A 27951-nucleotide genomic window follows, 5' to 3' on the forward strand; every position below is an offset into this window, starting at 1 on the left:
TTTGATCCCGAGGATCCTGATCTCCTGCTCAGGAGAGGATCCAAATCCATTTTGTTGGTCGAATTATCAACGTCTGTCTAATCTCAAGCATGTCGGCTCCAACGACAAAGCTTTCAAGACGTGGTCTAATCTCATGTGGTTAACAGCTCGTTTGATATTACTTTTTAAAATTATACAAGTGTTTTATCAAAATTAAATTGCTTTTGATTACGTTCGGTAAAAAATTTTAAAAGTACTTATGCATCATAGAGTTTTATAAAAGTGTTTTTAAGATGAAGTAATTTTCATGGAAGTAAACACCAATCGAAGCCAATTTCGCTTGTGCATTAAACAGGCTTTTAATAAAGAGATTTGAACTCAAGTATAGAACAAGCCAATTTCGAATACTAATCAATTAGTCAAAAGAGCATAGTTTTCTTTTAATCGGATTAACGGATTTGAGTCTGTTTTCACTCACCTTGAGGGGCAAAAACGGACTCAGTATATTTTCTTGTTTCAACTTCCGATAAAGAAATTTTACTATGAGTGAGATGAACAGAAAAATATATAAATGATTACACTCAAAATTTTCCCGTAGATGAGAAGCGGTTTTTCGTTATCATTTTTTAACAAATATCTGACAAATGATGATTAAAGTAATGGGATATTTTCTACCAAATTAAATCGGACCACTCGATCTGTTTTACACGTTCCGAAACGTTTACGTTCACGCAAGAAGCATCTTTTGGATGTTCTCTTATTTTTCCCTCTTGCGAATGTCTCGTGGAGTACGAACCCTCTTGTCTTGTCCACAGGGTCCCGTGCGTACGAGCATTTTTGTATCGTTAACAACTTTCAAGGAACCGATCGCCAGATCCAAAAGCAAATGACCAAAAAAAGGCCGACGGAAACACGAAAAACACGATAACTTGTGATCTATCCTAAATTTGAATTTACCATCAATTCGAATAGAAAATTTAAAAACATAATCAAAATTTAGACCACAAATAGAATTTTAGCCAACTATTATAAATTCTCATAATTCTAATCAAAATTTTATATGAAAATACTTTATTCCCCTCTCTTAACTAAAATAATTACAAAAGTATATCTTCTTCATTCAAGTTTACAAAAACCTATAGCTTCTTCATCTTCATCGACTGTCAGTCGGTAACTTCGTCTATTGAAGTCGTCAGAGATTTGTAGATTCAATTCTGGTGAAAAGAAAACGGAGAATCAACAAAAACATCAAATCACTATAAAATAAACATTAGCGCGATGCATTTCCTTCCTTCACAAACGAGCTTCGTGATGACTGGTAAATAAGATCCTATCAACCGATTCCTTTATCCAAGTCATATGATATATCGATCCAATTCCGACCAACAGGCTCGTTATTTAAAAAAACAAAAAAACAAAAACTTGACAATGGGATGGATGCTGTGGTGTTTTAGGGTTTTATGTAGTTATTTTTTTTAAAGAAACCAAATCAATACGAGAGTAGAGCAATACTGACTCTGTTGCAGGAAAGAGTCGGAAAGACTGCACAAAAGATGGAGAAGATGTAGTTGTGTAATTATTTAATTAAAAAAAGGTATTGTAGTATTTTCATGTCAAATTTTGGTTATAATTATAAAAAAGTTATAATAATTGGTTAAAATTCAATTCATGATCAAAATTTTGGACAAGAATTGTCTACCCTTCCTTTTTTTATGCCCTTTCATGCCCTCCTGTTTGTATGATCACGATTAAGCCACGTCAACATTTTATATTACTATTTATTTTTGTCTTATTATCTTTATAAAAAAATATATATAAAATATTAACTTAGCTTAACCATGACCACACAAAACAGAAGAGCATAGAAGGGCATGGAAAATAAGAGGGCAAACAATCCTTGTCCCAAAATTTTGGCTATTTTACCAAATTTCCCAATTCGAATTCATTTGCAACTATAACACCGGAATAAAACTTGGGGTTACGGCGATTGACAAAAACCCACATTCAGTATACCCTCCGTTAAGATTTGGGTTGGATCGACATTCAGAAGGAATGACATGACATGGTTCGTGCCAATTATTTTATACAACGTATGCCGGAATCAAATATCACCATAGCGAAAGGACCAAGTTCATCAGAGAGAATTCGCCTGCTGTCTACCTACCTTTCTGCCCCCTCCATGCGAAAGACAGAACAATCAACACTCCGTTTGCACCGGATACCTGCCTACGCCTAGGGCTTGAGTGCCAAGGCTAGACCGACCTTTGCGCTCTTCTCTATTGCCCTGGTATCGACCTCTCCTGAGATGGTGAAGAATGACTTGGGACGCCACTCGTGCTGGATGAGAGCGCTTGCCCTGCCGTAGTTATTCACCCGAGCCTTCACTGTGGTTAGAGGGTCAAGTGCATGCGCTGTGCCGATTGTGAGGCTGTTTTCATTGCTTGAAAAGCTATGGGACAGCTCCGCACCAACAGCAGTGTTGGTGAGTGGGCTTACAGTGTGGTAGTAGGAAGCAGTAATAGTATCAGCTTTATCGTTCCTGTATATCCACCGACAATATCAGATAAGCACCATCAAGCTAAACACGCACATGCAAAGACCACATCAACCTAAACACGCACATGCAATAAGCCCAACTCAACTCGAATAACACAACAAAATATTGTCAAAAGAAGTACTCACAGTAACAGGGAAGCAATGAGGTCAGAATGGGTGAAATTCAACCCTGCATTCACTTTGGTAAAGTTCCCAGAGGCAGTGTCGAAAGAAAGATCGGTTCCCAGAGAGAGAAGATTGTTCCCCACAACCCCAGAAAAGTGCACAATCGGATTGGCAGTCAAACCAATGCTGGTACTTATCCCAGCATACTCATGCTGATATTGGAGTTCCACCTGTTTACAAAATACCCAAGTTCAGACCATAAAGCAATGATATGTGTGCATATCATGCCCGATATGACATGCATCGACAGAGCAAAAAAGTGAACACAACTGAAGCAACAATGTTACCAAGTCAGAAAATGGACACGATGATTCTTACCTTGCCAGATCTCTGGTCAGGTGCAATAAAGCTAAAGATTGCCTTGAGACCAGGTGAAGGTTCATCAACAGTAATGGTCGTGATAACCTGCACGTTAACATACAATTATCAGTCACAATAACAAGGTATTATATTATGAAATTCATATCCAGAGAACAACAGGAGAATACTAAGATTACAGGTGTAACCCTGTCTCGAATAAATTCACGATATAAGATAAGCACATAATTATAAGAATCATACACAAGATGGCGAAGCCAATGCAATACTGTAACACAATATTATCAGCCAAGTAAATGTAGACAATGAATTTGTAACAGTTTGGCCTGTATGGTTGCACTAACACCACGAGATGTGCTTACAGTCTTATCTAGTAGTTGGGAAGAAAAATGAAGAACTTGTAATATTAAACATAGCATGCGTCTGAGATTTATACAAAAACAAGTTTCATGTTTTAAATCACACGGAGCACATCTTCAAAGTACCAAGATAAAAATTCAAAAACTAGCTAAGAAAACCATAAAACCTCGTATTGATCGTACAAACAAGTGATAAACAGTAGTGAGTACCGGGACAGGAAGTTTCCAGCTACTGCATTGACCTATTCAAGTTCTTTACATGAGAAGGAAAAAAAGCTAATGGAGATACAATTAGTTCTGTTGACTTACGTTAGAGTTGGTGTCAACTTTCACATCAGTTGTGATGTTCTTGTTCTTCAGCTGAGTACTGACATCCCCCAAATACAGATCACCCTTCCTGATTCCGGTCGAACTGATTGCCTTGAGAAGTACAACGATTCAAAATATCAGAACAAAACAAAGTCGGATAAAACAAAGCTAATATCACAGGGAGTAGGATCCAATATATATACAAAACACATATCGTAAATCTTACATAGCAAGCAGAAAATTACAAACAGAGCCTGTAGAAAAGGGCTGAGCCTATATAAAACACATATCGATAAACAATGTACTTTTGCGTGCTCGAGGAGTAAAATATTTTTTGACAATCAAAAAAATACCATGCCATTTGCACATATACGCGAAAGAGCGAGCTGAAAAACCATAAATTCGACTAAAGCAACCGAAAAAACAAAATTACAAATGCAATGGCATTGCAAGATTAACTTAACATAAACCGGTGAAAAACCGTGCTGCAAATCCAAAGAACCCACAGGAACAAATAGCAATCAAACAGTTGATTTATGATTTAGCTACAAAACAATCAACCAGTCCACTAGCTCGCATTTCGTTAGCCGAAAGAACGAAAATTAGCTAACCCTAAGTAGAATGTAAGTGCAGGCCTTAAAATTCTTGTATTGATCGTGTGATTTGAACGATTTGATACAGAAAAATCACATCAAGGAAAAATTATAAACTTTCTCAGCAACCAAACAGAAGGAAAATTTTCAACAAAATATAAAGCTTACAACTCCGGTGGAAGTGTAAGTGGTGACGGTGAACTTGTGGTCGCTCTGGTAATCCTTGTAAAGAAGATCTGCACGGTAAAAAGCAAAAAATAAATATTTATGAGTGAAAAATTAATAAAAATGGAAGAAAAAAAATTAGGAAATACGATAAACCAAAGAAAAAAATGAAAAGGACGGACCTCTGGCTTTCTTGCCGATATCGAGGTAGAGTCCTGGGCCCTTCACCATGATTGTTTCTCGAGAAAATTTGGAAGGAAAATTTCAGAGAAATCAGAGCTGGATTTGTGTTCTAGTTAGAAGACGAAGAAGCGAAATGGATAAAATCTAGAACCCCAAAAAAGGGTGATTGCTGAGACTGAGAGGAGAGGCGTGGGCCGTTGGATCCTGTTCTGGGTAGAGGTACGGGTTTGTGGCCGTTGATTTGGAGGAGAGGTTCGGTGCTTTGATGACCTCGAGAATCGTACGAGAGGTTGCTTCGGGCATATTCGGCTTTTAGGTGCTGCTCTGTGACACGTTGCTAAATTATATTAAATTCATTTTTGTGACACGTTGCCGGTTTCTTTTCTTTAAATTTTTCTTCATATATTTTCTTGATTTCTATTTAAGAACGAGAAACCCACAATTAAATTTAAACCACAAAAAATAGCAAATTAAACCACAAAAAGAGCAAGAAAATTGTAAATAGAAAAAGGGGCAAATATTTTGATTAACTTGTAGACTATATTACAAAGTTGAAGCATCACCCTTCAGTTTCAAAAAGCCAAAACAAGCATAGAAAACTCACACTGAAAATTATATACGTGACGATACGTCCAATAATTCAACAATAAAATTAACCACGCTGTTTTAGATCCTAAATCACACCCAAATTCGAGTCTAGCGTAACCGCGCTAACAAACCATCGGAAGCTTAAAGATGCCGAGCCTCCCACTACTTACCATGTAACGGCATTACACCCGACTTCCTTGAAGGAGGCCGTCTCTTATCTGTGAAGAGATATCTTTCACAGCACCGGGTCCGTGCGGGATGAAAACCGAGTTGGACTTTGAGGACGCACCGATGTCCTTCAATGTGTCGAAGTACTGGGTCACCAGAACCATGTCCATGACATCCTTGGATGATGTCCCGGGTACGTTCTCAGAGAAGGCCAGCACACTGTCTCTCAGCCCGTCCACAATGGCCTGGCGCTGCCTTGCTATGCCGAGCCCCGACAGGTACTTGGACTCCGCCTCTCCCTCAGCTCGCTTAATCTGCAGTATCTTCTCTGCTTCAGCTTTCTCGGTTGCAGCCAGCCTCATCCTAGCAGCTATTAGTTATTGGAAAACAAGCATATATTAGTCGTTCTGCGGCTGTTACGGCCAAACAAACTTAATATTTCAAAGAAAAACACTTATTGCAGGTGCATTTGTGTTGGTGTCCTGCAAAAAAGGAATTATAATTCAAAGAGGCGCATGAGACATCTCGGTCTCAACACTTTTCATGTTCCAAAGTGCAACGGAGGAGAATCCACACCGATTCTTTTTAATTTTATGGAGAGGCTGATCCCAAGTCTCGAACCCGAGACCTACCGCTCATGGGCGAAGGCACTTGCCATCGTACCAAGTGCGACCTCTCATGAAAAAAATCCCATTCGTTTTAACTGCCAGAAAATTCTATCAGTCAATATTTAAACGAAATATTATACCTGCATTTATCTCATTCATTGCTCTCTTCACATGCTCATCTGGTTCGATATCCACAATTAGTGTTTGAACTATCTCAAACCCATAATGCGACATGGCCTGCGTATTGACAATAAATTACTAAGCATAATAGATGTTTCACAGCTGGATTCTATACCGAACAAGGCAGAAACACCCATACCTTTGCAAGTTCATCTTCCACAGCTTTGGCTATATCATTCTTCTGCTCAAAGGTCGAATCTAGGTCCAACTTTGGAACACTTGCCCTGATAACTGAAAAGAAAAATAGAATTCCGTTGGTTTAAACAACCACACCATACTCCTCTCCAAGGTACGATGGCTTGAAACAAGAATTAGCTAGACTTAAAAGCACTGAGCCTAAGAGGTCGCACTTGGTGCGATGGCAAGTGCCTTCGCCCATGAGCGGTAGGTCTCGGGTTCGAGACTTGGGAGCAGCCTCTCCATAAATGGGGGTAAGGCTAGCCGACATTCACCTCTCCCAGACCCTGCGTAAAGCGGGAGCCTTGTGCACTGGGTACGACCTTTACTCAAAGAACAGTCCCATCTCTAAACAGATCCAAATCATGTTTTAAGAAAAATTTAAACGAAAGCCCCATCAAAAGTCGACTTATCACAGTTATCCACAAGCTGCACTATTTTCTAACCTGTGATAAATGATGATTCATGACACAACTGAACTAGCTATTTACAGATATTTTGATTGCTAGAAGGAAAATAACAACCAAAAATAACTTGTGTAATTATGAGTTTCAGTAATAAATTCATACCGTCAAAGACATAAGACTGGATCTGCCCTCTGGTATTGCTGAGCTTGTAAAAAGCATCAGAAGCCTTCTCAGCCAAAGCTCGGTATTGAACAGAGGCAACCACAGTAACAAAAACATTATCCTGAAGAAACACCAAACATCAGAATTGCAAGATAGATTGAACTTCAAATTCCAAACTCCGACTTTGTTACTCCAGTACTAAGAGATACTCCTACAGTGCGTGTGCAGTGCGCTACGGTGCATGCTTAGAAGGTCATAAAAATCCTCTTATTGAAATGAATCAATATGAAACGAACCTTCGTCTTTGTTTCACAACGAACATCCAATTGCTGCACACGTAAAGAGAGATGACCAGCTATCTGGCTACCCAAACACCATGGCAAACAGTGACAGCCAGGTTCAAGCACATCATCGAACTTCCCAAAAGTTTCCCTGATAGCAACAGTAGACTGGTCCACTTGAACACAACCAAGAACTTGTCCCATTTTCTGATTATGCCAACAACGGTAATCAGATGTTAATTGTAATGCAGATTTTTATAGTCAACTTAAGAAAATTAAATTTTATCTCAGGAAGAAGGATTACGATATCTTTTAATAAAGTACATTTTATCTCAAGAAGAAGGATTACGATATCTTTTAATAAATTGCAATAACCGTCACATTTCAATTTCAATTTAAAGAAGGTTTATACAGGCAAGGCTTGCTTTCAGAAACAATATATTATGACACTATAAAATACTATACAAATTTCACCAAGTGCACAAGTAACCAACAAGATATGTTCAAACTTTAGTTCTCATCGCAATGCGAACAAATATATAAGGATGTGCTATCCACACATCCCTTTTTATTTCTCACACACCCCTTATTAATTTATGTCCGTTGATCTTCTTCAATTCATCCAATCCGACGGCCAAAAACCAAAAAGGTGTGGGAGAAGTAAAAATGGATGTGTGGATATCACACCCCATATATTAAAAACTAAGGACAACGCAGATGAGCTGCCAAATGGAACAACTGGCTAAGTGCCTCAACGCTGAACTGTTCAACCAGAGCTGGATTGTTACAAACCTAAGCCTTGAACTAATCAATTTGTATTAAATAACAGCCGTATGAAGCTAAAATCGACTGCGTCACGCGTCCACATAATATCTCTACTTTTAGTTAAAAATAACAGGACAGTCTCAGTTTTACTTTTATTGAGTAACTTCCGTCAATGATTCAATCCTTATACACACGCCTTACCGGCTTGACCACAGAGGAAATATTTACTATAATTTAAATAGATAACAGTAATCTGCAACATAATAAAGAAAACAGCCACAAGATAACAAAAACGCTAGGGCTACCACATATTTAGACCAAATTTTATAAATAGTTTGTCACCACTGGATTATTACTTATATATTATTGACAACACTTAATATGATTTGCAAATTTGAGCTTAAAAGTTGATCTACCTACATATCAATATAAACCTAACAGACCAAAGCGAGTTCAATAACGAGAGTTTTTTTATGTGTCCGAAACATTAGATGGTACGCCATCTATTATTATATAAATGGATGGAAATTTTTTTAATGAGAGAGGAAGGGCATGGTCTTGATTTTGATTCTCAATCTCTTGATTGATATTTTTGATAAAAAAAAAAGTGAAGTGGTCGCAGATTTAGGTGATGAAGGGAGCGATGGGGTTGTTGGGATTTCCGACAAAAAGTGGGTGAGTTTGGAAGTGGTGGAGATATCTTGGTTTGCCGGAGGTGTTTGCAGGGGAGGAGGATTATCTTCCTTCTTATTCTTATCCCTTCCCTTCCCTCTTCTTCTCTCCTCTCACACGTTATTTTTTGTCTTATTATCTCTATAAAAAAATCAACATAAGATATTAACGTGGCTTAATCGTAACCGTTCAAATAAGATGAAAGATAGAATGAAAGGGAAAGAGAAAGAGAAAGAGATTAGGAGGAAGATAATCCTCCTCCGTTTGCAGGAGACAGTGAATCGGTGATAGAAGCGAGTTCTTGGGTGTAAAAATTAGATTAATTAAACGAATTTCTTGATTTGGTAGAATAGAGGAAGAGATGGGTCTTTCTTCAAAATTATACTGGTGTGACCCATATTTGACAAAGTGTTTACTTGGGTACAGAGTCTATCCATAATTGGGACCCGTATGCAGTATTTGAGAAAGTGTATGCTGGGCCAGGGCAGAGAGTTAGTCAATGCAGACTTGTTTTTTGAGCGAGTCTCCCAGCATTCCTCAACAACTAATATTAATAAATAATTACAAAATAATCATACAACAATTTCTCAAGCAAATTTATCCAAAATTATACCATGTCAAATCAAATCACACAAGTTTCAGTCGGAAATTCAAGTAAAATTAAAACTCCAACCGATTCACGCTGTAAAATCAAGAGCTAGAAGAACCAGAAAAATAAAAAAATAAAAAGAAAAAGCAAATTCCTTTGAAAAATCGAACAATTACAGCAACGAAAACGGTAAGGAATGCAAAATTAGAGTGAAAATTCACCTCAGGATGGAAGCGTTTGTCTGCGAGGTTAGCGAAGACGAGAAGCGGCCACGTGAAATTTGGGAAATAGGAATTGCAGAGAAGTGGATATTTATAGGGCCGCGAAGGGAGTGGAAATTTTGGGCGAGAGGGTTTTATCTTTATCCGCGCCAAGGAAGAAGTTCGGGTCGCTTTCGGGGACAGCACAGCTTTGCGCAGAATTTTCCTAGGTGCGTGACACGCAGGTTCTGTGGCCACCTCCGTACCGTATCTTTTGGTATAACTTAAATATGAGATTACTAGTTTTAATAATAAGATTAATTTTATTGATGATGATTAGGCTTTCATGTGATGTGTTAATGCTTGAATTTTACTTGAATTTGATCTAGTGTGGTCCTTCTATTTTATTTATTTCCCAAAGCCTAGGTATCTCATACCTCAAAAGATAGGACTAATCTTTAATAGGGCTCGAAAAAGCTCTAGGTATTTCAGTTTATTCTTGACAACAATCAAATGGCACATGTTCTTTTAAAACTTTTAACCAGGAAATCACTCATATTTTTATCAGTTTTATATCTCATACCCAAAATCAAAGAGTAAACCTGACTTGAAATTCTACTGTGGTCTATGAATGAATGCTTAGATTTCAATCTCACTCTCAACCCAAGCCAACCCAAAAAACTAAAAATAATTTTAATTAATATTTGTGGTTTTTTTTTAATTATATGCAAAGAGTATGTTTGGAAGTCCTTTAAAAATTATTAAAATGTATTCAAATAACCAAATATGCTTCTGACAACGTTATCATAAAACATTATAAAATGTATTGCACAGCACATTAATCACAGGCAAATTCCTTTTCTAATGTAGTCCCAATACCACGTGAAGCCGTAGTGTACTAATGTTAACCCCCTAGTCAATCACTAAGCCAAAGTAGAGCCTTAGCTGCATAAAATTTGTCGTGGGAGATCAAACTCAAGTTGGAAGATCCTCGACAATTGCTTTTTGAGTGCTTTTACAAGAAGCACTTTGATTTTGAGAACTAACTTTTGCACACCCCTTTTCTCTCATACACATATCTATTTATTTATGAACTTTGAATTGAATAAACAAACAAGAATATGCCTACTTATTTATTTATTCAAATAACATAAATAAATAAGACTGTGCATAAAACAAATAAATATGCGTAAAAAATTATTTATTTGACTTTTTATTAAAAATATCGACATGCTTATAATAAAAACACTTTGAACTAAAAATGTTCAACGAGCAGAAGTGCTTCCTCTCTCTAAAGTTTACAAATTTTGTTAAAAAAATATGTTGAATTGAGGAGTACTCGTGTTAGTGACATCATTATACATTTATATGACGTCTGAAGAAAAGTCGAAGAAGCGTGGGCTTTCATTTGTTTGTCATTCAACTGTTTGTGAGAAAATCTGGATTTTAATTGGCTGCTGGTGACTTGTCAAAATACATTTTCCTAATTTAATAGATAATTGCGAGCAAGCAACCATTAATTTTCCTAAAATAATATATAATTGCTTGAAAGCAACCGTTGATTTATCGGTATAAAATTTGGACCCATTAATCAACATTTTGTGGTTAATATATAATTGGTTGACCCAGCTGGTAAACTTGTATTATGGTCTACGCGCTGTATCATTATCCAAAAACAAAAAGGCCGAAGATGAATGAGGAAACTCGGCAGCACCTACATTCCCTTTTCAGAAGAGAAACGTTAAGGAAATTCTCTTAAAACTGTGACTTTTTACGTATTCTTTGTAATTTCATGTTTTTGGACAAACTATCGTGCCAGTATTATACAATATTATGCAAAAAACGTGAGATGACAAAGAATCCATAGAGAGTTCCACTTTGAGAGAATTTCCTTAGCAATTCTCTTCTCATAATCAGTAATAGAGCCACTTGACGACCAGGAAAGACTCATGCCTACCTTGAAGTTATTTCACTTTGTCGCTATGTTTGTGTGCTTTAGGTTGGATACTCATTCTTCAACTTATGTGCTTTTGCTTCCAACTAGTTTTATTTTGTTTCTTTAATTGATTTAAAAATGTATTTTACAATTGTATTGTTATGAAACCAAAGACTTATACGAACTAACCTTCCCTAGTTAGTTCACCATTTTGCATGATAGAATGTTGTTTTACAGTCAAACTCGTATATAAGAAATAGAGGAAGAATTTATCTTGAAATAAAATTTTCATAGCTGTAGTTTTGGGCCATGATCCTTAATTTTCATTCAACTTATATCTAGGAACTCATAAGAAGTCAGTGCTGATGATATAATTATCTTAATTGTATTTTTTTCGTGACTACATTACTCTCTTTTGATTAAAATTTCTTTCCACTACATAAAGTGAAACTTCAAGTTTGCTCCCACTAGTTATATTATTTTTGTCCAAGTGTTTTCATATGGCTTAGAGACCCCTCCTAACCTCGATTTCTGACTCCACCGCTACCCGAAATATCCCCCCTCTTTCTATTCTTGTGCTTCGTTTTACATGAAAAACGTTTGCTCTACTATTTGAGAGAAGCTTGCTTTCTTCAATTTTATTGTGAACGAAGACGACCTGGTTTACCAGACGCTGATTCAAAAATGATTAAAAGCATAGCATTTTTTAATGTCTAAAAATGAGTTTGGCTGCTGTTGGCAGAAAAAATTGAAAGTATATCTAAGTCATAGAAGCGCTTTATGAAGAAGTACATGTGAATGCTTATTCATGAAGTACTTTAAAATGTTAACTCCAAACAGGTCATAAGGTATAACTTGTATTAGGCTATACAAGTGAGCTTCCGACTCATTACAATAAATACTTTGTAAATATCCTATAATTTGACAAATTACTCATACCAATACTAATTAAAGTTACAGTATTTCCTTTTACTTATAAGATTAAAGTTTTAATTTCGAATCTTTTAAATAACGAATTTAATAGGCCAATTCGTCAGTTGTCCAAGATCAAATCCAAAGCCTCACATATCACCTCGCATTTTAATCATGCTTCAATTCAAAGCCCCACCACCAATAATGCTCTCTTTGTCTCTTATTTTGGAGAAATATTCAGGGTACCAGGCACCTGTGCTAGGTGATGTTTCCACTAGTGGAAATTTTAACATTTAAATATATATATTTTTTTTAATTAACGAAATTTAGGTGTTATATTCTAACAAGTGGAGAATACCACTTGGCACAAGTGAGTGATGAAAACGCTTAAAAATTTGTCCTTATTTTGACAATTATAGTAGGTTATTGTTTCATATTTTGCCTTCTCATCCAATCACGTCCCACATCAATCAATACTAACAAAACAACAATAAAAGAATAATATCATAGTTAAACTTTCAATGTTTAGGATGTTTTTTACTCTCTCTCTTAAAAGAAAAAATGTCCTTAACCATGGTTTGTTTCACGTATTAGATGACCAAATATTTTTTCACTTAGATGATGTTTCTGCAAGGTCTATCTCTTTATTTTGTTTTGAATTTGGATGATTTTTTATTTTTATATACATACAATATTCTACTTTAAGTGGGATTGTTAAAAATCAAGATTGGTTTTTGGATGAAGTTTAAATTAATCGCACAATGAGTTTAGGTTCAAAATCTTAATTCAAGTCAAAGAAGGTGAGATTCGGAGGTGACAAATTTTTGGTGGAAGAATGATTTGTGAGGTGTGCAGTATATAAAAAAGAGATCGTGCAACAAGACAAGAACTTTCAACTTAACACACAAATCAACGTTCTACGCGAAAACCTCACACCTACAATTGGCTACTCACCCCAAACATTCTTTACGATTAAGACGCTCATTTTCTTTGAGGATATGTGTTCATAATATCAATTCGGTAGACGGCCAAACCTTAATATTCACTCGCTTGAGCTCATTAGTAAATTGGCACGCCTACATTAGCATTTGAGCTACTAAAGAAAGGACGTAGTTAGCTCTTAGTTATTCAACATATGTGCCGCATAGGCTTTGTAATTTTTAGAATCAACCACCATACAATTGATCGCCTACTTACTAAGTATCGAACTTAACACAAATATAATATGTACTTGTCATTCATAAAAGTTGAACCTTAAATAAAAAAAAGGTTAACTTTAATAAGAGTTGATGGATTTAGAATGATTTTCCTTCCCAGCTCCAGAACACGACGCACTATCCCATGATTCTCTTTTCCAGGTTTGACCTTTTGCCTGTTGGAAATGAATACCGCTAGACAGTAATATATATTTACTATTTAGATTATTTGATCATGTATTGCAGGGAGCTGAATCGTTTTTTCAGAGGAGTGTTGGCAAGCATGGAGGCTGTCTACCTAAGCAGAAACCCAACTGCAAAAGCAATCTTGGAGCTTGTTGGGTCCGCTTCCGATGAACAAATTTACTATGATCATTTTGCATTCAGGACTTTTGGGGTAACTCTGTTAAGACTTCAGACTTTGTATATGATGATACGCATTCATTTTTGTTGACAAAAAACGATGTTCTATAGAATCTAAACTACGAGCATAGTGTCCTAGCTAACTGACTTAATTAACATATTCATTTTTAATTGATCTCGTTAGCATTGTGTATTGGAGTTGTTTCAAATTTGGAACAATAAATAGGTGAATGGTTATGGGATTGATTCCATGGCCAAAATTTTCCTGGATTTTGGGTACACGCCGCGGGAGGAGTTAAGATTCCCAGCTAAGAAATTGAGAGCATTGTGGTTTTCTCCTCCCAGTGTTCCCATTCCTCATGGCGGTATATACATACATACATATATATATATATATCAATATATGTTCCTCTGTTCATGGAAAATAGATAACATGTTGTGGTCAGATGGTTCCTGTTTCGCATATAGTGAAACTGTTGTATTAATAAGATGACAAATTAAATATGGTATTTCCAACCAAATATGGCAGAAGACATTTTTGCTCAAAGAAGCTTCACCTGCCCTTGCATTCTAAACATAACATCAAAGCAAACATGAATCCCTGCTGCTTTTCCAGCTGTCCAAGAACAAATGCTTTAACCGAAAATTACATCTATACGGATCGAAGAAGCGAAAAACGGGGAAAAAGAAGAAGAAAATGATTGCTGACAGGAGGTGGGAATTGATACAGACAGCTGCCAACCCTATCTTACGATTTGCCATTAGGTTTTGGTGATGGTTGGGGATGTTGAAGGTGATATGGAGAAGCATGGGTACCATTTGGTATCGAAAGGCTCCTCTGCTGATTATGCCCGTTCCTCGTCAGCAATCCTCCCTGTGGTCTGACGCCGTTTCTGGTATTTGGGCTGGACCCGACACGGTCACCTTGCATGGTCTGGAAATAATATGACGAGCTTGCCATGTCCTTGAGGGCTGGCAGCGGCTTTAAGGCTTCGACAACTTCACTCATTAAGGGTCTGGCCTTTGGATCTCGACTAAGGCAGTGAGCAGCTAGTTGTGCGGCTTTTTGAACACCTTTTATTGAAAAGTGGCCTTCAAGCCGAGGATCTATCAACCGGTAGAATCTTCTTCTTTCTCCTAGATGTGGCCGTGCCCACTCCACAAGGTTATGTTCGCCATTGGGTCGATTTTTGTCCATGGATCTTCTGCCAGTCAGCATCTCGAGTAAAACCACACCAAAACTATAGACATCACTCTTAGATGTAAGATGTCCTGCAACAAAATACAAGTGAATCTACTTAGACTTCAACAAAGTATTGAGAATCTTTACGTACATCGACAACATAATGTCCAACAGGATGAGCACTAATTGCAGCCACCGTCTTGAGACCTAGCTCCTGTAAATAACACTCACTACCAGATAATGGCAGTATAACTTCTATATGCTCAAGACATGAAGTTTGAGAAACTAAACCAAGCAAACTAGTGAGGCGGATGGGCAATTACAAGAAAAAACGAAGAGACGACCATTTAAGTATTTCAATAGCAGTATCTTAACTAATTATCTTTGAGAGATATATTCCTTACCAGTCATTACATATTCTGGAGCTGCATAACCATAAGTTCCCATCACACGGGTGGAGACATGAGTTTTATCACCCTCGGGACCATCTTTGGCAAGTCCAAAGTCAGACAGCTTGGCATTGTAATCCTGAAATGGCACTTTATTAGAAAGATGAATCATATAAAGGGGGAGTATGTGAGTTTTCCAAAGCTTCAAGCACATACTGCGTCCAATAAAATGTTAGAGGTTTTAAAGTCACGATAGATCACAGGTCTTTCTGCTTCCTCATGGAGAAAAGCAAGGCCCTTTGCAGCACCTAATGCAATCTTCATTCGAATAGACCATGGAAGAGGCAACGACCCTGCACATAGTAGATATTGTGAATGCCAAAAATAATACTCCTAATTGGCTAATTGGGTGCACTGAATGAAAAATAAATTTTCAGAAAGGCAGTTACATACTCCTAAATAGATGGTTCTCCAAGCTCCCTCGAGGCATGAACTCATACACTAGCAGCCTTTGATCATCTTCAATGCAGTATCCTATAAGTTTAACTAAGTTTGGATGGACAAGGTCACCAAGATAATTTACTTCAGCCTGCCACGTTGAAAGCCAAACAAAAATCAATAATTGTACAAAATGGGCATAGAACATCAAACTATTAAGCAGTGCTAAAGTTACGAAAAAATAAGGAAAGGTCCAAACCAGCCATTCTTTATGACCCTGAAGTCCATCATGGTTAAGAGTTTTAACTGCAACAGTAAGACCTGTGCCAGGTTTTACTGGAGCAGTTCCATTTTCTTCTATCCACCCCTTGAACACGCAACCAAAACCACCTTCACCAAGAAGACTTTCAGGTCTGAAATTTCTTGTTGCCAATTTAAGATCAATAAATGTGAATTTTCGCAACCGTGAAGCAACTTTAAGTTCCTCTTCAAGTTTGGAAGTGGATGCATTACTTTCTGTATTACTAGTGGTTGATGAAGAGACTACAGTAGCTGTTGGTTGGTCTCTGCTTGTATCATTTATAGATTTAATTTCTGCACACACCAAAAAGAAACATTTGACAACTGATAAAAACATGATTTCATAATCGCACTAAGTTGAAAACATGTAACCATTAAGCAAATTAAGTTTAAAGCATACGTAGGATTTGATGTAAGAGATTATTCTAGAAGACAAGTACACACAGCTGAAGAAATGCACAAAAAGATATACCAAATTCTGTGTGTTTGATAAGAGTATCAGCTGTCCAACACAGAATAGAATATCAAATAGAACTGCTCAAACTATCATATAAGTCAGTAGCGTTCAATAGGAATTTAGAAGACCATCGAAATTAGACGCCGTGACGACAGCCATCTGACATGGGCCATGTATCTTAAAAAACCAGTTTATATCTAGAATCACTATATATTTAACTCAACAACCACTCTTCCAACCCCAGGAAAATGTTGCTAAAGCCATAATTTTCCATCCCAGTATGATACAGACTCACCTCTGCTACCAAAATTTCATCTGCATGCCCAATCTTTTCCTTGCCAATTCCGTAATTATCAACCTCACTGTTCCTAACTCACACAGATTGAGCCTTCCTAGTTGCTGATTAGTTTTCATAACCTTCCACACAAGACAGACCTAATTTGTTGGTTGACAATCCTCAGAAGAAGCAGATAAGTTTTATACAAAGCATACAACAAACCAAAAGAGAGTGAAAACTACAGGATAGTACAGTATCAGGATACCCAAGCCTTCATCCTTCAATAAGGCGGAATGCACTTCAAGTTTTCGCAAACATGTGTCTTACGTATTTATTTAGTCATACAGTCTGGAATCAAGATATTGTTTTCGCGCTATAGGAAGCCCAGCAAAGAGGGATAACTCTTGTTCTCAAAAGCAAGCTCACATGTTTCTGTGGAATGTTTCTTTCAGGATCAAGAGGCTTTTTCAGCCACCAATCAGGTTATTCTCGAATGAGAAACCAAAAAAGCTCAACTGGGTTTCATCTCTAGACTCTAAACCCCCCCCCCCCCCTCTCCAAAACGCAAATTTTACCACGGTAACTGCAGGTATATTTAAAAAAAAAACTGGGAATTTCCATGCTTTAAAATCCACCAGGAGCAAAGCTCTTTGGATTGACGAAGTAGTATAATGCAGTCAACTTATGGGCAACTACTTACAGAATCTCCACGCTAAATTTGCTTATCCTATGACTGACAAAGTAAGAACTCTCAGATTACACAACACAAGCTCAAACAGAAACAACAGAACAATCCCAAAAAGCAATCAATCTCAAGTCTCAACAAGCAAACTTGAAAGCATATGAGCTACTAAAAAAAGTGATTCCAAGAAAAGCAGAAAGTTACCACCACAGTGAGTAGCACTGGTCCCACTGGTTGAGCTATCGACTTTGGATCTTGAAGAAATGCAGCTCCCAAAGAACCTCAGCCTAACCCAACACCCACTCCCCTCCTCCTCCACGTCATCATCATCATCCCCATCAGCTTTGTGCTTCTTCTTCCTCCGCACCTTCGATTTGCTAATGTCCCAGGCCTCCACTTTACCATCCTCAGCTTTCAAACCCATTTCACAAACCCTAAAAACAATCAAATCCCGATACCATCAAACACCCAAATCCACCACCCTTCCCACCGCCGCAGAACCACCCAGAAACGTCTCTAGCCGCCGCCGACACAACCCATATGAAAACCCACCAAAATCTCTGAAATTTCCGAACTTTACAAAAACCCAACTGAATTTAGAGGAAAAAAAAGACGTCCCAGCTGAGAAAATAGCTAGATCACGCAGAAAGTAGATCAAATTCGACGAACCCTTGAAGTGAAATCGACCAGCTCGCGAGGAAAATGGGAAAAAACCAAAATACCCAATAGAAAAGTGTCCGTTTTTATCAGAAAGGAACAGCGAAATCTTCAGTTTTAACCCAGAAATGTCTGCAGAAATCTCAGAAAATACTCCCACAAGCTGACCAGTTTAAAGTTGGGTGAAAAAATAAATAATATTTTTTTGGGGACCAAAAATAAATAAATAATTTGATAAAATACCCTTACAAGACACATATAATATTCCGAATTATCGATTCTCTCTCTTCATTTTTTAAAGCTATTTTTAATGGAACCGAAGACTAGAAAAGGGCCAATCGAGCTGCCGGAGAAAACGGGCAGCTGGTATGGGCTGCCCATTGTGTTGCTGGACCGTACGAGGTGCAAGTCTTTGGAGAAATTTTTAATTGTGACGAGAACATAAGTGATACATCACGTGTTTTAATAGGAATGATGAGAAATTTTATTTTTTAAGTTATTAACTTTTTAGCACACATATCCCACAATTTATATAATGATATGTGATGTAACCATCCTTTATACTAGTCACACTGAAAAATCTCTCAAATGTCTGAGGCTACGGAAAAGAGGGAAGGGGGCGGGCAGTTCGGGCAGGGGGAGAAGGGAAAAGTAGGAACAGTTCGGGCAGGAGAGAGAAAGGAAGAGGTGGGACCCAGTCGGATGGTGACGTGTCTGGCTGGGTGGGCGGACGGAAACGCCCGCGTCAGGTTTAAATCATCACTACTCAGAACCTGCAAAATCTTGCAATGCATGCATCTAATTATTCTCATCTTTTTTTTATTTATTTATTTATTTTTTTTCGAATTTTCAACTTGTTTTTGTTATGCTAAAATTAAAAAGTATTTCCGAATCTTATTTAATTCTACGAGTCACGGATTCGTGGAGTTGGAAAACAAAACAGTGTTGACAATTTAAAAAAAAAAAATTTTTAAATAATAATATCATTTTTGTTTTCTAATTTTGTATTGGTGAGAGAGGGATGGTCAATTATTGAATAGATGTAGATAATGCGATAAAACCCATAAACAAAAAAAGGTAATGGCAGGCATTATCTTGTTGTTCGATTGAGAGGGAAATGAGTTCATATTGGAAAAAAGGAGATTGTAAAAATCACTAGTAATCAAGAATTATAAGTGATCTAACTAGTATATGCTTTTACATTAAAAAACAAAATTTAAAAAAAATGCAAAAAGCGTGCAAAAAACAAAAATATTTCGCGTCTAAATTTATGATTGTTGATGAAAATAAAGATATTTTGGCTATTGATGCCAAACCCAAGCCATCATGGATAGAGGAGTTTAAATCTTCTGCAATTAAAATTTTGTGGCCTATTTGTGTCTTGTCACTTGAATGACATGTATTCTTTTGGCTTTATTTATCTTTAGTTTGTTTTTTTTTTTAGGGGTGTGATATCCACACACCGTTTTTTACTTCTCTCACACATTTTTAGTTTTCGTCCGTTGGATCGGAGGAATTGAAGAAAATCAACGGACATAAATTAACAAGAGGTGTGTGAGAAGTAAAAATGGGTATGTGGATAGCACACCCCTTTTTTATTGAGAAGATAAGTTCAAGAGTTAATACTGTTAAACAAAGATTAAATGAATTGTCAGGTGTCAGCGAATGATAAGTTATAAAGATGTCGAATTTTGGGTGCAGAAGATTTGATCTCGGCTAGGAGAAGTACTGTGAGCTAAATTAAAAGGAGGATAAGATTAAGATTTAGATTAAGGTATTGACATTATTAGTTTGTTTATTAGTTTTAAGAAATGTGAGTTGAGATTAAGGTCTTAGCGTGCAACGCAAAGATTGACTTCCAACTTCCAATATGCTTATTATTCTTCTTTTTTTTATCCAATAAGAATGTTGTGCCTGCATTTTTTTTTAATGTTCAATGATTATTTTAATTTTAAATTAATAAAAATAAAAACGAGAAAATGTGACAAAAAATAAGAGTGTGAAAGTTACTCGTTTTCGTAGAAAACAAAATATCTTTCCTCTAAACTTGTCACTCTTGACTACCAAAAATGGAGAAGAAAACAAACTTTTTACTACATAGTAACTGAATCCAAAAATAGAGTTTGGAACAGTAAGAAGCACATGGGTATACCTAATTATACCAACACCAAGTTTGACATGAATATAATCACATGTATGAACTGCCGACTTTGTTCCTGAATTATCATCTGAATAAAAATTAGTTCCAAAACTATTTTTTTCGGAGAAGCCAGTCCTTAAACTAATAAAAATTTGCCAATTACATCTGTAACATTAGATTTGAAGCTATTTTATTCAATTTTCCTTCCACATAAGCCACATGACGCATTTTACAAAGTAATAACATTATTTTCTCGCCTATAAACCCTTAAAGTTGCATATAAGTTGACGAAAAAAAAAAGGATAAAATAATTATGAATATAATAATAGTGATAAAATTAGTAGTTTTTAATGAATTTATGATATTATTTTATAAAAAAAAAAAATTTAAGAACTTAATTTTCAATGAAGTAATAACTAAGCGACTAAATCAAAAGTTCACTCTAATTACAATTTTTTTTTTTTTTGGAAACATTACATTTTACAACTTAATTTCATATGATTATTACCCAATGTTAAATGATGATTGGGATTTGGGGGAGTAGGCCAACCTGTCCTGTATCATGCCATAAGGTTAAGGGATCAAAGTTGAAAACCACAACTCTGTCAATATCATCTGCCTGGATTTTCAGAAATTGCCATTATTTATTTTGTTTTTCAAATTTTAGTATGAATGTCAATGGTCGTACATAAAAAAAATTAATAAAAAAATCTTATTTTATACATCTATATATTTATTTATTTTGTTGAAATCACGAGTCTCAACCTCTAAACAAGACTTTTACTGGGTGTGCTACTGCGACAATATAAATAACGCACTATGTTTGAAAAATTAAAACAAATAACATTACATCATTAGTTTAATATACTGTATAGTCACGTAGCTATTGCGACAATATAAATAACGCACTGTGTTTGAAAAATTAAAACAAATAACATTCCGTCATTAGTTTAATATACCGTATAGTCACGTAGCGGGTGCACGTAAGGTCCTCGTGAAAATGTTGCGAGAGGCATCGCATCATATGGTGGGGAAATTTTTCATACAATTGGTTGGAAATTTTGTTTTCAGTTTCCAAACAATTGTACTATTACACGTGATGTATCCGGCCGTGATCCAGAGAGACACTGAAAAAGTTGAACAAAAAAATTGAACGAAAATAATGAGCCAATATTACCACGTATAAAACTAAATGAAAAGCTCTATAATTTTTTCCTGTATAAAATGATTACATCTCTCACACAAGTAAGATTCGTCTACAGAGAATAGAGCCTCCCATCGAAGGGATATTTTGTAACAATCCCTACCCTCTCCCAAACCACCATTTACAACACACACACACGGGGAAATTGTATTTATAGAACGATTGACATGAGAATCTCGACTGAACAAAGCAAACGGAAACCCCGGTGCGGTACCTGTTGCCAAGAGCCTGATGCTGGATGACTACACATGCGACGGCTCAAAATTCTTCCACGGCTCGGGTTAAAATGGGAGGATGAAATGCATGCTGCACTGTATGTTTCCTAAAGAATCCCCGTGGAAATGCTGGAAGTCGCATTAATCTTCAGTGAGTACTCGGGTATGTAGGTAACACCTGTCGTGCAAGAAAATGATACTCGATCAGAACAACATATGCATCGGTTGGAGGTTCGCACTTAAGTAAGGATAACCCTCAGGTATGATTGGAATATTGTGTTGAGAGAGGAACCAGAGAGAAAGCAGAAAACCAGCCAAAGTGCCTTCTGGATACTGATTCGTTATTGATTAAATTAACCGCCAGATACTTGTGCCCAATTTTTTTCCTGATGCTCCATCGTTAAGCAGTCAAACTAGCGGACCTAGAATCCATGAGAATACACCTATACAAGTGCTATTTATCTTCTTTTCAGACCTATGAATAACAATGGTCTTTTAACACTCAAGGCGGGAAAAATTTGAACAGTAGGACTGTAGAATACTCCCCCTAAGCATCAACTAATCATCCTAGCGTAGCACTTAATTTTGCTAGACATGAAAATGCATAAACCACTCATTCTTCCGACAGTGATGCATGGGAAACAAAAATGGTAGAAATAATGAGATGTTTACCTTTTTCCTTGACATCAATTTGCAGAGTGTCCAGTGTAATTATACCATCCGTCAATGGAAGTAGCTCAAGCTTGATGGTTGCCATAGATTGAGATGGGACACACCTGATGTGACCATAGAAAATTATAATAACTGAAATATCAATGAATATGAAACGAAAAGAAGATAAGAAAATGGAGCATTACCCTAGTGGAACTCTACTCTGAAGCCACAGATGTGTACAACACAGACCAGTGCTTGGAATGGCATCAGACAATGGAGAAGTCTGTTCGCTAAAAGAAGCTGGCCAAACTCCACCTTTAACATTTTGTTTCTGATTGTCCGAAAGGAGTGGTGAGCTTAGCCTCTGTATTGTAGGACTTTTTCCTGTATACTCAGGAAAACTTAAAAATGGACTCATTGGTGAAGCACGGGAAGAATTCAAGGAGACCACTGAAGGAGGGGAAGTGAATGAAGCTGGAGCAAGAACTGTTAGATTTAGATCTTCTGACATTAGATTTGAAACCTGGAGAGTCAAGACCTGCAAAATTGAAAAGTTGAATGAACCTAATACAACGTGAAAAAAGGAAATCCCCCAAAGACACATTTGAGCTACTAAGTATTTGAAACCTGAACAGGAAGCTGAGAGACTCCTCCGTTGGGTGCACTAGATTGTCCGGACATTTCAGATGCAACAGAGATCATAAGATCCCTTGAAACACGCGGACACCAACTTGTTGGCTGTTTGAAAAATAATCTTGACCCTGCAGATGTAACATAAAAGGAGAAGAATTAGAAATTAAAACTTAGGTCCTCCAAATATGGAACACTGAGAGATATATAATTACCAGTGTAGTTGCACCGACATGATACCATAATTGCGTACTGATCAGCAGTTGAAGCACTCTTCTTTCCTTCAACAGTCTTGGGCGGCAGACGCAAGCTTGGTGCTGCATTTCCAGCCTGTAGTTGTGATGAGTGATTTCTTCTATCACCACCAGCCTTGAAATTCTTCCACAAGGATGTTGCTGGTTTAAGAATAAAGGAATGCTCTTCACCTCTCCTGCCATGAGAAACTTTAATGAGAAGAGAACAAATAAACTTGGGATTCCAAAAGCTATACATCTTTCTTCAAAAAATGTGTGATGTAACATATGAGTTTCAAATTCTAAAGATATGAAGCTCCAACTTTATTCCAGAATGATGGTGCCCTTTTTCTATGTCACTAAGTTTGCATTTGCTGTATCAAACCTGGTATCAGAGTAGCCAGAGGTTGTTTTATCAAACTAGATGCAAGTCTTTTTTTTTTCTTCCCTTTTTCTCAGGCATCTAAGCTCTTTCTAAGTTCAAGAGAATTTGCCAACTGTTATACATGCAAAGGAATTTCTTCTATGTGAACATATAGTACTAGGGATTTCGCCCGACCAATATAATTTTCTAATCCTAGACATTAATGTGATCAAGAAAGGCACAATCACAATGAAAAAATGAAGTTTTTGTATTAAGGAAAACTACAGTATGAAATGAAAACCAAATTGAGATACCAAAGACATAACAACAACCTGAGGGCAAGATTTGGCAAACTGTGATCATTTCCTGCTTCAATACATGCAATTGGTAATGATAAGGATTGTCCACCTTTCGAAGCCTCCTCAAAAACAATTGTTATAGCATCAATATACACCACAATATTTGGTGCATGTGCTGGAGAAACATTCTGCACAACAAAAGGGTAGCTTAATAGGAATGTGAGACGAAGCCTAGTAAACATGTCATTCCTAACAAAGTGTTAGACATTATAAAAAAATAAGGCAAAAACAAGTATTAACCCATGTTCTGAAGAAATATTCTGCAAAACAAAATGATAACTTAATAGGAATGTGAAACAAAGCATACAAACATGTCATTTCGAACAAGCGTGATTAGATATTATCAAAATCCAGGAGGAAAAAAAAACATATTTAACAAACACCTCGATCTAGTCAATCATTGCTCACACCTTTATCTGGACACAAAGAAGGTCATCTGTATTGCAGTCAGCAGCAAAAGAATGGATTTCTACCGGTTGTATGATTTCAAGTTTTCTCCTCCATCTTCTTCCAGGTATATAGATTCCCTCCAATCCACAACGAACAGAAAATCTTTCTCGCTCCAATGACACGCCTCGAAAAGATAAAAGCCCCTCGCCACCAGTTTTTTGATTCTTCAAGAACTTCTGAGATGAATACTGATCCCAGTCTTCAAGATCAAAGCTTGGCTTAGAACTTGCAGCTTTAATAGGTCCCGGTGGTGGTGTAGTATTTTGTGGTAATGATGACATGGAGTAACTTCTAAAATGGGATAAGAGTTGAGAACCAGATTTTTGAGATGTGCTACCAATTGCTGAATTGGAAGTTAAAGGAGGAGATAAAGGTTGAGCAGGAGGTGGAAGGGTGTTATCCAAAGGAAGCAACCATTTCAACAATTCTCCACATGGGTCCTGATTTGCATCAACTAAGCTGTCCTGAGTCTGAGCAAACAAACTTCTCTCACGATATTTCTCAAACTGAAGAATCTCAATAACAGGGTCATTCAAAAAATCTACACCAACATTCACTTGTAAAAGAACCTGCATCCTTCCAAACAAGAAAATGGAATGAGAATAAGTGATCTGAACAACTGCTTACACTAGCCATGAATGTGAGAGGAAAAAGAAAATATAGAATATTTTAAAATGGAAGGGTCATGAATTTGTTATCAGAGTTACACGACTCTTACTTATTTTAGTACCAAAAAAGACCCACCAGGGCTTTTCTCCTGTTGAACCTTGCAGGAAGCTTAAAAACTAAAGCTGCATGAATATGGTGGAAATTCTACTCTAAACTTTCAGCTAACAAATGAGGACCAACAAACCAGCAAAAAGCGTACATGGGTTCTTCAATGTATACCTAAAAACCTGCTAAACATACCTCTCTATTATTCTATTAACAATTTTTGTTTTCCTACAGTAACCTGAAAACAAAATTATTGGAATACAAGCACAGAATAACATAAACCTAAAAAGAATTCCGGTGGTAGAGTCATTGCCAGTGAGCCATGGTCAACCTAAGAAAACGATAGATAAAATTATGAGACGATTATAGGGGGTTAAGTGTGAAGACTAGCTGGATGGGTAAGCAAAACCTTTGGTGCAGATAGAAGCTCACCACTTTTTCACCCTATAAACAATGTCCCAATATCTTTTAGATATTTTGTTTCTCAAGCGGGTTGAAGTACGATATGAATATACATATGGTGTGTGTGCGTGTGCACGAGCATGTATACAACACAAAATATGTATGTATACAATGAATAACCTACAAGCTTCATTACACATACCACTATGTCACCATTAGAAAGAGAGCAACACTTGACATTATTTCTTGCTACGCCTCCAGATACATTGGGATCAAAATTCCCTTTATCAATAATGGCATTTACTGCAGTTTTCTGGGTTCCATTTTCCATGTACTCTTGACCATCCGCCTCAACGGATTCTGAAGACTTCTTAGAAGTACTTTTTTTTGCCCAAAGTGCCTCACTTGACTCTGCAATCCTAACAAAAAAATGAGACCTTTCGAATCTTTGCAATAAAATTTCAGTCTGTCTTTTGTGATCCTCCATTCTGAGAAGAGATTCACTAGCAGAAACATCCTTTTGTGAATCAGTCCCCTCTTTTGAAAGGGTTTCACCATTTTGATCGGTACCTTGACTGTTAGGACTCATATCTCCTTTTCCCAACAATGTACCATTGCTATCTTCCACATTTCGATTTTGTTTCTTTGGACTTAGTCTTATGCCATTTTTATTCATGGCTGCAGCCAATTTAAAGGGAGTAATAATTTCTGTGTCCTGCTTACATGCTGACAAGCATGCAAGGATGTGAACTTGTTCACCTGGATTAAAAATTAGATTTCAGGTCCTAATAAAGGATGAATCCTCCATGTGAAGAATAAAATCCATGTCAAAACCAAAAGAGTCGGGAGATTGAAGAACTACCAGGGAAAACAAAGGAGCGGTCCAGAGGGCGTAATGACTGTATATCTGGTGCATCATTCCAATTATCAGGGAGTTCTTCTGCAAGAGCAAAACAAGCTTTAGACATATTAGTTTATAATCACCATGATAGAATTACGCATTTAATACATAATATAAACACTCAGTCAACTATATATGTGTATATCATAACTCAGTTTATGTGCACACCTATAAGAGCACATGCAGTCCGACACTATGCAAATTATCAGAACATAGTTGAGTGTAATGGAAAGCACTTACTGTATGGAATGGCAATCCATCCCTCCTCATCAGAGACATCATAATGCTTTGCTATGATAGAGGTTTCCTTCTGTGCACCAATTCCATTTTCACCACTAGATTCACTTTCTGCAGCATTATCTTCGGTTGTGGAATACTGTGGATATGAATCTTCAGCAATTAGACCCTCCAAGGTTGTTGCTGATTTTGGGGTAGGATACGTCTCTGCAGGTGGTTCGTGGACAGGAGGCACAGGCGGTACAGACAGAACAGATGGCTGTTCTGCCGTCACACGCTGTACATGGTGAGTAGATCGCATAAGAAAATTCATTGTCCCACCACTGCAAAATCCATAAATGTTGTCAGTCAAACGAAACAGGGGTTACGTTAAACAAGCGAATGTGTATGTATGTATAGCTTGAACATGTGAACCCATGCCGATAAGACTGGTAAGAACTCTCATTGAAACGGGACTTAAAGTGCCTAGCAAGAGAAATTCACGCCCGAAAATTCTCCATCACCTTCCCAAACACTTTTCCCATACACCCGAATTTTCGACACACGCAATCAAATGCCAATGGAAAGCCATCCAAATCAGAGGCTTTTACCACACTACAACAATGGCCCTTGATCAAACAGTTCAAATACTCTAAATCTCAAATCACGATTCTTGAATCATGGAATATGTATAACAAAAAAAAAGCTCTAAAATCTTCACAACCCATTACGAAATCTATACTGCTATTTCTGGTTCCCTGGATTCGGCATTGGAATTGAATTTCGAGACTGACCTTCCAATGCCGAATCCAGCAGCAAATGGCAGAGAATTCAAAGTCTAAATTCTATTTAGCTGTTCATCAGAACCAAATATACTGACCTGAGATCGAGTCCTCCGTCGAACCTCGGCGGTGATCGCAATCCCGGAAAGTTTCGAAGCTGAAAACCCTAATTGTTCGATTCCGGTGCTTCTCTACCTGCAATGTCCGAATCGTAAGCTCCGGAAGTTAAACGACGGTGATGCGACGGTGGAGTGCGATCAGAGTTCAGATGGGACAGTCTGCGAGCTCTGATTGTAGACTTCCGGGTTCGAATTCACCACTGCGGTGCCACCATAACCGTCACTGTAAAATGAAGAAAATAGTTTGTTGGTTTTTTGGTCGGAAACTTTCAAAATCATGAAGCCCAAAAGAGAAGGAAACTACCAAAATCGGCCCAAACGAATTGGGCCCAAATTGCAGATTTTCCTTTTCTC

The 27951-nt window shown here is 37.1% G+C and overlaps 4 protein-coding genes across 7 annotated transcripts; all 4 read right to left on the minus strand.

Moving 5' to 3' along the window:
• Positions 1–1982: 1982 nt before the first annotated feature.
• On the minus strand, positions 1983–5026 carry LOC103451865 (mitochondrial outer membrane protein porin of 36 kDa). Its single transcript, XM_008391303.4, has 6 exons — positions 4627–5026; positions 4448–4515; positions 3687–3797; positions 3019–3105; positions 2662–2870; positions 1983–2518 (listed from the first exon to the last, which is right to left on the minus strand). Exons 1-6 carry the CDS (start codon positions 4673–4675, stop codon positions 2212–2214), a joined length of 831 nt encoding a protein of 276 aa, XP_008389525.1. The 5' UTR covers positions 4676–5026; the 3' UTR covers positions 1983–2211.
• Positions 5027–5122: 96 nt separating this feature from the next.
• On the minus strand, positions 5123–9678 carry LOC103451866 (hypersensitive-induced response protein 2-like). Its single transcript, XM_029091629.2, has 6 exons — positions 9446–9678; positions 7214–7405; positions 6918–7038; positions 6311–6402; positions 6132–6228; positions 5123–5753 (listed from the first exon to the last, which is right to left on the minus strand). The coding sequence occupies exons 2-6, from the start codon at positions 7400–7402 to the stop codon at positions 5398–5400; spliced, it is 855 nt and encodes a 284-aa protein (XP_028947462.1). The 5' UTR covers positions 7403–7405; positions 9446–9678; the 3' UTR covers positions 5123–5397.
• A 4609-nt stretch (positions 9679–14287) lies between these two features.
• Positions 14288–18500, minus strand: LOC103451867 (serine/threonine-protein kinase PBL34-like). The gene is made up of 6 exons (XM_008391304.4): positions 17762–18500; positions 16101–16435; positions 15857–15992; positions 15620–15756; positions 15419–15542; positions 14288–15103 (listed from the first exon to the last, which is right to left on the minus strand). The coding sequence occupies exons 1-6, from the start codon at positions 17979–17981 to the stop codon at positions 14580–14582; spliced, it is 1476 nt and encodes a 491-aa protein (XP_008389526.2). The 5' UTR covers positions 17982–18500; the 3' UTR covers positions 14288–14579.
• Positions 18501–21157: 2657 nt separating this feature from the next.
• On the minus strand, positions 21158–27846 carry LOC103451868 (uncharacterized). Of its 4 annotated transcripts, none has more exons than XR_011574403.1 (12): positions 27577–27846; positions 26721–27040; positions 26442–26519; positions 25782–26338; positions 24424–25032; positions 23987–24141; positions 23273–23487; positions 23055–23188; positions 22631–22965; positions 22446–22549; positions 21773–21951; positions 21158–21481 (listed from the first exon to the last, which is right to left on the minus strand). XR_011574403.1 is itself a non-coding variant. In XM_008391306.4 (11 exons), the coding sequence occupies exons 2-11, from the start codon at positions 27028–27030 to the stop codon at positions 21881–21883; spliced, it is 2568 nt and encodes an 855-aa protein (XP_008389528.2). In that variant the 5' UTR covers positions 27031–27040; positions 27577–27846; the 3' UTR covers positions 21538–21880. The 4 variants fall into 4 exon arrangements, 2 of the variants coding, with proteins under 2 accessions (XP_008389528.2, XP_028947103.1); XR_003767896.2 differs by having other exon boundaries at positions 26442–26537; XM_008391306.4 differs by lacking the exon at positions 21158–21481 and having other exon boundaries at positions 21538–21951.
• Between the last annotated feature and the right edge of the window lie 105 nt (positions 27847–27951).

Source organism: Malus domestica, chromosome 13, assembly GCF_042453785.1.
Source record: "Malus domestica chromosome 13, GDT2T_hap1".
In the NCBI taxonomy this organism is placed as follows: domain Eukaryota; kingdom Viridiplantae; phylum Streptophyta; class Magnoliopsida; order Rosales; family Rosaceae; genus Malus; species Malus domestica.

Coding starts and splice junctions, on each gene's coding strand:
- LOC103451865 (XM_008391303.4), bottom strand. CDS start 4,675: ATGGTGAAGGGCCCAGGACTCTACCTCGATATCGGCAAGAAAGCCAGA. Junction 4,516..4,626: donor TATCGGCAAGAAAGCCAGAG/GTCCGTCCTTTT, acceptor TTTACCGTGCAG/ATCTTCTTTACAAGGATTAC. Junction 2,871..3,018: donor CTGACCAGAGATCTGGCAAG/GTAAGAATCATC, acceptor TTTTGTAAACAG/GTGGAACTCCAATATCAGCA.
- LOC103451866 (XM_029091629.2), bottom strand. CDS start 7,402: ATGGGACAAGTTCTTGGTTGTGTTCAAGTGGACCAGTCTACTGTTGCT. Junction 6,229..6,310: donor TGGAAGATGAACTTGCAAAG/GTATGGGTGTTT, acceptor GTCAATACGCAG/GCCATGTCGCATTATGGGTT. Junction 5,754..6,131: donor AATGAATGAGATAAATGCAG/GTATAATATTTC, acceptor AATAACTAATAG/CTGCTAGGATGAGGCTGGCT.
- LOC103451867 (XM_008391304.4), bottom strand. CDS start 17,981: ATGGGTTTGAAAGCTGAGGATGGTAAAGTGGAGGCCTGGGACATTAGC. Junction 16,436..17,761: donor CAGTGCTACTCACTGTGGTG/GTAACTTTCTGC, acceptor TGGTGTGTGCAG/AAATTAAATCTATAAATGAT. Junction 15,104..15,418: donor TCCAGAATATGTAATGACTG/GTAAGGAATATA, acceptor ATTTTGTTGCAG/GACATCTTACATCTAAGAGT.
- LOC103451868 (XM_029091270.2), bottom strand. CDS start 27,030: ATGAATTTTCTTATGCGATCTACTCACCATGTACAGCGTGTGACGGCA. Junction 26,538..26,720: donor ATGGATTGCCATTCCATACA/GTAAGTGCTTTC, acceptor ATATGTCTAAAG/CTTGTTTTGCTCTTGCAGAA. Junction 25,033..25,781: donor TTTCTAATGGTGACATAGTG/GTATGTGTAATG, acceptor GGAAGGATGCAG/GTTCTTTTACAAGTGAATGT.